This window comes from Anopheles ziemanni, chromosome 3 (assembly GCF_943734765.1).
Source record: "Anopheles ziemanni chromosome 3, idAnoZiCoDA_A2_x.2, whole genome shotgun sequence".
Lineage (NCBI taxonomy): Eukaryota > Metazoa > Arthropoda > Insecta > Diptera > Culicidae > Anopheles > Anopheles ziemanni.
In genome coordinates, this window is record NC_080706.1 from 80,296,763 (window position 1) to 80,305,086 (window position 8,324).

Here is an 8,324-nt window from a genome sequence, read left to right on the forward strand (position 1 = left end):
CTTTTTCATCCCGGCTATAATATAAAGACCCGAATATTCTATTGTTAACGAATTGTTAAGACTCCAGAAAAATTTAAACACCTTCATGCACAGTGCTTGACTTGTTTTATTTTTTACATGATTTATAGCTCGATTATTCCTCCATTGTTGCATGTCCTTTCCGACGCTGGTGTACACATGTTGATAGGGTAGGACACAAGTACAATATATAAATCGAATCTTACAATCGACCATGCTTAAGGGGTGTGTACGAACTATAACTTATTTAACGTGTGGAATTAAAATTGGACGTTATAATTTTCCAACCAATCAACCAAGAGCAGTTGCTACGGCCTGAATTAAAAACAAACCAAAGAAAACTTGTAGTTTATATTTATCTGTACATACACACATCGTAAGTGCCCAATCGAGCTGTTGAACCGATCAATTGAACTTTAAATTAACACACGGTAGGAGTCGGTAGGAGAGTATGACGTTAAATTAGCTAAATCAAAAGAGATAAAGAAAATGTTTGGAAAATGTCGTAACACTTTGCAAAAATGATCGTACACAAAGGATGTTTGCTGAAACCAAGCTGAGAAGCGTAGGAAGGGTTGAGTATTTTCTTTCAGTTTTTGTGAGTTAGCATTTGCGTCGATACGTTTCATGCTGTCGGAGCAGGACGAGTATTTACAAGACACATAAAGCAACCCGTAGACGTTGCGAACTTGTACGTGCGAACAATTTGACAACCAGGCATTGCCTATGTTAAGGAAAGGAAAGGAAGATTTCCTCTTATATCTTCCTTTCCTTTCCTTAACATAGGCAATGCCTGGTTGTCAAATTGTTCGCGCGTACAAGTTCGCAACGTCTACGGGTTGCTTAAAAGTATGTGACAGCACATTCGGAACCTATTTCCGACGCAAATCCACACAATTACGGACGGTGTCGAAAGTGCGATCACATGAAAAGAGGAACAACCAGCATGAATCGCTTTCGGCGCGATCGGTTGGCGCTGGTCGACAATGACCTGCGGGCTCTCGGCCGTGGACTACCACCGCCGCCTCCCGTGCGCGGCACGTCCAGGAAGAACGGATCACTTAGGACGTCACTCTCTTTGTACTCGTCGTAACCCCGGACTGAGGACGGTGGCGCTTTGGAGGATCGTGGTCCCACGGTCGTGGAAGTGGCCGGCTGCACGGTGCTCGACAGGGAACCACCGCCATTGCTGGTGATCGAGTAGTTGATCGTGCGACCATGGTTGTCCCGGATGGAGGTGCTGGTCGTCACGATCACTTTGGGCAGCCCGGACACTCCGGGAGTCCCCGGAGCGGTGCCACTACGAGCGGAAGGTTGAACGCGAGGGGGCGAACTGCTGCTCTTGTGGTGCTCATTGTTGATGATAAATCTACTAGTGTTGCCACTGCTGCTGCTGCTGCTGCTGCTAGGGGACTTCTTAGAATTACGATCGATGTAACTATTAACGCTACCACTATTGCTGCCTGTGCTACTACTAATTCTATTATTACTAGAACTACTTGCGCTAGGATTAGTACTAGGTCTACCATCTCTGCTAGTTACACTACCAGTGAGCTCCTTCGGGTGGCGATCCTCTCCGCTCTTACCGGGCGATGTATTCCTGGTGATAACAAATTCACTATTGGTGTTCGACTTAACGCTATCTAGGTTAGGGTTATTGCCAGCGTCCGTTTCGTCCCCATCGGAGCTGTAGTCCTCGTCATAATCGTACTCCACTACCGGCTCCTGACCGGCACCACCACTTCCGATCGTCACCTCCGTCTCCTTCTGCTGCTGCTGAGGCGGTAGGTTGCCATCAATCTTCCACTCACTGACCGCGATCGTTCCCGAGCCTTGTTCCTTCGAGCTTCCACCATTAGCCGGCTTACCGAGGCTATGGTTGTGGAAGGGGGGATCCGATCGCTTCAGCTCCTTGTGCTGCGGGATCTGCGTAAGGTCTTCGACTTCCGGATCGAACTGGAGCGATATGTCCTTCTGGTTGCGCAGCTGCTGCTCGAAGGGAAGGTGCAGCGGTACCTGAAAACGAACCGGATACTGTCCGGGGTCAGAAACGGGGTACGTAAAGCGAGGAGATGTGCATGGTGTGAAACAAGCCTAGGTGCCGTTTGGTGGTCTTTGGTCCGCTACTCACCTGAGGTGGTGGTTGTCTTCGGTAGCCTTCGAAGCGCTCTTCTTGCTGATGGTGATGATGCTGCTGCTGCTGCTGTTGTTGTTGTTGCTGCTGTTGTTGCTGTTGTAGTTGATGCTGTTGCTGCCGTAGTATGTCTTGTCTTTGCTGGGGCGACATCTGAGGGGCCACCGATGGAGGGAGCTTAAAACCCTGAGCCCTCAACCGGAACGGTGTCAACGGGGAGACAGGAGTAGGCAATGCCAGAGGCGACTGTGAGGCAAGCAGCGGTATTCTCTTTGGTGCTTGTGTTTGCTGCTGCTGCTGCTGCTGCTGACTTACCCCAAAACCATTCGCTCCCCCAGCAAACGGTGGCCGCTGGGTTGCCGGGGTGGCCGATGGGGGAACGTTTGGCTTCTGCTGTTGACGGTTGATTTTCTGCGTATGCAGCAACAGTTGCGCCTGATGGTTCTTGATTTCGGCCTCGTGCTGCTGAACCTGTTTCTGCTGCTGCTGGTAAGCCTTCTGCTGCTGCTTGACGGCCGCCTCCTGCTGCCGTTTTTGCAATTCTTCATGCTGCTTGGTGATGGCTTGCTGCTGAAGCAACTGCTCCTGCTGTTGGCGCTTCTGGTGCTCCAGCTGTTGCTTCTGCTTGTGCGTCAGCGGAGGTTGCGAAGGTACCGGCTTAGCTTTCGCGCCACTGCTGGGGGTAGCGTCGTTGTTGCCCCCCACCTGACCCCCGCCCGTCGTATGCGTCGTTACCGTGACATGCGAGTTGGTCACCGCAAGTGTACCACCGTTTTGGAAGTGCTGCTGCTGGAAGGACACGGCCGGTTTGACACCTCCGGCTTTCGTCGGGGGTTCCGTTTTTGGTTGACCACCCTGCTGCTGTTGTTGTTGGAGTGTAAACTGCTGCGGAGAGAAACTGCCATCCTCCTCCAGGGCAGGCACGACGACCGAGTCCTGATCGGCCGGCTTTTCCTCGCCGTACTCTTCGTCTTCGTACTCGTAGTCCTCCTCCTGCTCGGATGGAGTTTTCGGGGAGGTACTGGAGTAGGCGTGCATTGGGGTCGCTATCGTCGAGGACGATATCGGTTGCGTGAAGCCCTTGTTACTGTTGTTGTTGTTGAAAATAAATCTTCGCGAAGGTGTCGTCGTTGTCGGTGGCCTGGCTGTGGTCGTCGTAGTGGTTGTTGTAGTTGTGGTCGTTGTTGACGTGGTGGACGAGGAGTCGCCCCCATCGCTTCCATCTTCTTCGGAGCTGCCATCTGAAAAAGAACGGTGACATAACCATCAGAGTCACATGAAACCATTCGCAGAACCACAAGAGCACATTACCTTCCGGTGACGGAATAATCGTGTTCCCATACAGCTCCAGGTTTAGGTAGTAAAACTTCTCCGACTTGGAACAGTCGACCTCGTCGACGCGCTCGCAGACGCGCGTCTCCTGGTCGAACACCGTCCCGTTGAGGCAGAGGAACTTGATGTCCATCGGTTCGTCGCCCTGGCCGATGGTGCAAACGTGGAACATCTGGCAGGACGCTTCCAGATCGGCATAGTAACCACCGATCACTTTGCCCGCGCACGTAAAGTTCGTCTCCGGCAGATTGTCAAAGTCCAGGTACTGCGAAATGGTGTATGAGATATTACTGTTATGACAAAATGAAAGTCGTAAGAAGTCCTACCCCAGGTGCACCCATGCAATCGACGCCGAAGACAAGCAGCAAAAACGTTATGAACGTTCCTGGAAAGGGAAAAGAAAAGAGCCATGAATTAGGTTCTGCGTCGAAGCTATAAAACGAAGTCCACAACGTACCTTGCGAAAAGGACTGCAATATCTTTAGAACCTTCATTCTGGATCGTCTCCGCATCTGCAAGACGAAGGAGGAAGCAAGAAGGTAAATGAGAATGCTTTCGTAATTAACATGAAGCGTGTCTTATGGGGAATTCGATCGAAAACACACGCGGTCTACGACGACTTGGCAATGGTGGAAACAAAACAAAAGTGTGGAGAAATTTCCATTCCATTCCACACCGGGTCAAATCTCGTTAGCTTCCCCATTAGGAGTATGGCACCGTAGGTGGCAGGTGCTGATTCCACACGAAATGCAAGAAAAAAAGAAGAAAATGTTAAGGAAACTCCTCACAAACAGCGAAAAGTAGTCCAGGTTCAAGTGACCGGGTTGTTATTTAATTGAAACCGGGATGAATGAATGCAATTCGATGCGGTCGGTCGGTTTGGATTCGGCAGTCTCGGTTTTCGTCCGGACCACGTGCTTGCCATTCCGAGTCCCACACGCTGATGAATGAATCACTTTGGACTTCGCTTGGTAAGGTCGAATTCCAGTTCTCGTTCAGTTTCCCACAGCGCTTCCGTGATGTGGCTTCCTGTTGTTGTCTGATGTGGTTACAGCTCTTTTTTGTTCTACCCAACATGGTCGGACTTTAACCGTGTCCAAGGGAGTACACCCTTCTAGGGAAAGCAAGTGGCGAACACGGTGGAGCTCATAGAGTAAGTTGTCACTCTTCAGAAGTCATAAGAAATCACTTCACATTGCCAAGTGTAAGTAGGGCGCCACTCTTTTTCCTGGTCTAATTTCCCGTGCTCGGAAACTTCAAAACTCCGTGAAGGTGTTCGAGAAGAAAGGATGTTCTCTCAATTTGCGTCCATAATCGATTGGATTCTGTGGTTTTGTCAGTAGCCGGTCGGTGGATCTGAATTCCGCTTTGAATCGGGCTGAAGAAACAACGGTCGACGACGGTTACAAGGCAGATGGCATAGCGTGGCGATCGGTTCGTTCTTGTACGGTTCCGATTCGAAATGTCTTTCTCGTATTTTCTTGTTCTTCGGCCTTTCCATCGACTTTTTCTTTCGGACCCACAAGTGAACAGGTGTCGCTGGCCTACCGTAACTTCTTGCCCATTGCGGGAGAGTCTTCCAACACCATCAATGACGACGACACCATTAAATCTATACCGGCTGTGGGATCATGGGACTGGGAATCTGGAGTTCAGCCGTCAGACAACACAAAACAAAACGCACCTCCAACAGCTTATCGCCCGAAACGGCAAAGCAAAACCGCGAAAAACCCTACCCAATGTAATCGATACCGTGTGCTCCTCGGTATTACTGTGATATTGAGGACCTTCTTCTTTCTTCCGTATTGCTTAATCGGTCTTCGGTTTTGCAGTTCCTTCTTCTTCGCTTTGGTCCAGAGTTATGAATGAACTGCACGCCGCGACTGGACTCGTGCTTCAGACCACCTGATTCATGCATTGAAAGCTCCATGCGAGATCTTTAAATCTTCGAATGTAGTCCTTATGGGTTTAAGATTACGGGCAAACACATGTTCCACAGCGTGGTCGGTCATCTCATTGTGTTTTACCAATTTTACTCGCCCGTGCGGGAAAATATTCAAATCCCCGCTCATTGTATTCTATTCTGCATGGCAAGGACGCATTCTTCATATGATGTATCGTCGATTCGGTGCGAAATTGAAACGTGGAGTATTGTTCTTGCTTGTGGATTTTTTAACAGAGGACACCTAGAGGTAGCCTAGCACGTGCCGTCCGCAGGCGCCTTTCGCGGGCGACATAAGCAAACGCTTCTCGGCGATCTTTCGTCGCTCTTCCACGCATCAATTTATGAACAGCTATATATTCCGCGGTGCATAACGATCGGAATGGAGGGGAAGTACATAAGGATCATTGAGTGCTTGCATGGGGTTTGTGTCTTTCTTTTGCCTGTCTCTTTCAGCCTCGTTCAGGACCGACCGTTACCGCGCTTAAGCCACCTCACCTGTCGCATCGTGTTGGACGTAATAATTTGTAAACAATTTACTAAGAATGTTTGTAGACGATCGTAAGGTGCATCGTATGGTTCCTTGATAGGAGTTCAAATATTATATGAACAATAAATAGAAATTGAACCGAAACGCAAAATGAATAAACTTATTTCTTATTGAAAAGGAATTTAACTTTCTTATTCTTTGTCTATAGTGTAGACCCTATATACTTATAGACTCTATACAATGACACATGTTATGAGAAGTATTTTTATTCCTTTTGAAAACACAATGAGCTCAAAAAAAAAGCGAAACCCCTAGAAACGCATCAAACACTTTTCCTTATTTTAACTTATATTTAAATTAAAAACGTTTGTTTTCCCTCCATTTGATAATATACCTATTTTTATTACAAAAAAAAGTACAATATGTTAATGACTCCTCCATGCGTTGACTTTTATTATTGAAGAAACTTGTTTAACTTTATTCCCTCATCATTGCTGGGATCATTTAATGTGGTTCAAGAAAACTCGATCGACAAGCCCGATAAAATGACCAATGCCATACGGAGAAGAACGAAACACAAAAGAAAGCCTGAGCCCTTCGAGCAAACGTGTCCTTTTCCGTTCGTCACCACCTTCGAGACGGAAAAGGGTAAAACCTGCTACCTTTTAATTCTGAAGTAACCTGCACTTCCATCCGATAAAAGCTCGTTCACTTTCACTAGCCCTTGCCCTTCAGTTTTCCACCGAACAATTTCCAACGGTCAACGGACATCTAGCGAGGGGGAGATAATGAAATAACGCGCAGCAGACAATGTGTCGCGCACGAGGGCCGTGATGAAAATGATCGCATTTCCTACACCATGGCCAACAGGAACCCTTCGACCCGTGCAGACCCCGCTTCCGCTTCCAACCGGGCGCCGTTGTTGAATGATCCGGCGATGCGGAAAGCTCTCGAGAGAAAATGCAGTGGTGGGGATGTTTCGGTTTGCTGGTTTTCCGATGCCGGTCGGTACGTTAACAAACGCTAGCGCAGCATGTCGCTCGGCACTACATCTATCGGTGGCAGTCGGTCGAGTCGGGTTGCAATAGACAAAATGTAAGATCATTCCTTTTGACTTCGATCGTCTCGCCGCACGGCGAATCGCGATCGAATAAAAAGAATACAAAAAATAATTTTTAGAAACCTTTCCCAGCAGTGAATTAAATTTCCTCGGTGAAAGGGTACTTAACAACAATGAAAAAATTTCACAGAAAATACTGTAAGCCGTGAGTGTGCGTTGTTCTTGTGATAGTTACGTTGTGACGAAGAAAAAATTTGGTGGAAACACTAGTTCATTAGAAAGTGACTTCATAAAATCACAAGTACAATTAAGAGGATTGAACAAAATGTTACAAGGCAATAAGTTAAAGCACTAGTTATTTGTGTATCTAATTAAATAGACGCTGAAAAAGAAAGCAAATTAAACTTTTTCATGAAATATTTTTTCCTTGGCACATTCAACTGTTTTTCGATATAGGTGAAATGAAGTCTATTTTTATCATTCAAAGGGTTTTATTTGAATGTTATGGCGAACATTATTCAAAATGAAACCAATATATTAAGGCAACAGTAACGATAAAATTTAGCAGAATTTTGAGGCAACGAAATAAGTGTTACACATGGTTCAATATTGAAACAAAAGTTTTGTTCGTTTATGATAAGTTAAATGTTTCTTTTTATTACTGATTTTTCACATGATAGTCATGATAAAAGTTGTTTTTGCCAGCAATTAAAATTTTTATATTTTTCAAAAAGTATTTGATTTTTGAAAAAACAAATTGGTACAACCCAAAATAAGATTGTCCGTTCGATATTACCCCCGGTGCTAAACATAAATATTGAAAGGTCTTGTCAAATTGCAGTTAAATTTAAAGGCAACACATTTTTAAAACCTACTCAACTGCAATATATTGACATGAAATAACATATTTTCGTGGTACTCCCGTGTGGTTTAGTGTTTGGTTATAACCAAAACATGAACAATTAAATGTATTGTAGTGTAAACCACCATTTTAAACTCATGTCAAAGTTTACCTCGAACATCATTAGGAAACAAAAGTATTACCCTAAACGAAAACGTCCAACTGACACCCTCAAGGTAATCGTCCGCCAGCGGAAGTGAGCGTAGGTGGTTGTAATAGTGTAGGAATACATTTGAATTAAAGTAAATTTTATATTCTAAAACTCCTGTTGTTAACCTGGTTGAGGTTTGAACAATGAAGCCACGATAAACGACATCGACCTTCATGGTCGGCTGAACTGCACCGAACGGTGGGAAAAAACGATTTTCAATTGTACTTGAATGACGAACGTCGTCCAGAATTTGCCACGCAGAACACTCTCCTGCGGTATCACTGAAACCTTGGGGA

At 46.2% G+C, this 8,324-nt stretch overlaps 1 protein-coding gene across 1 annotated transcript; it reads right to left on the minus strand.

Moving 5' to 3' along the window:
- Window positions 1-939: 939 nt before the first annotated feature.
- Window positions 940-5,933, minus strand: LOC131285576 (uncharacterized). The gene is made up of 6 exons (XM_058314436.1): window positions 5,925-5,933; window positions 3,942-3,996; window positions 3,811-3,869; window positions 3,464-3,749; window positions 2,150-3,393; window positions 940-2,052 (listed from the first exon to the last, which is right to left on the minus strand). Exons 1-6 carry the CDS (start codon window positions 5,931-5,933, stop codon window positions 940-942), a joined length of 2,766 nt encoding a protein of 921 aa, XP_058170419.1.
- Between the last annotated feature and the right edge of the window lie 2,391 nt (window positions 5,934-8,324).

Bases quoted from the DNA above. Each gene is read 5' to 3' on its own strand.
- LOC131285576 (XM_058314436.1), bottom strand. The intron at 3,870-3,941 runs GTACGTTGTGGA...TTCCCTTTCCAG, and splicing joins ATTGCAGTCCTTTTCGCAAG to GAACGTTCATAACGTTTTTG. The intron at 3,394-3,463 runs GTAATGTGCTCT...GTTCTTTTTCAG, and splicing joins GATTATTCCGTCACCGGAAG to ATGGCAGCTCCGAAGAAGAT.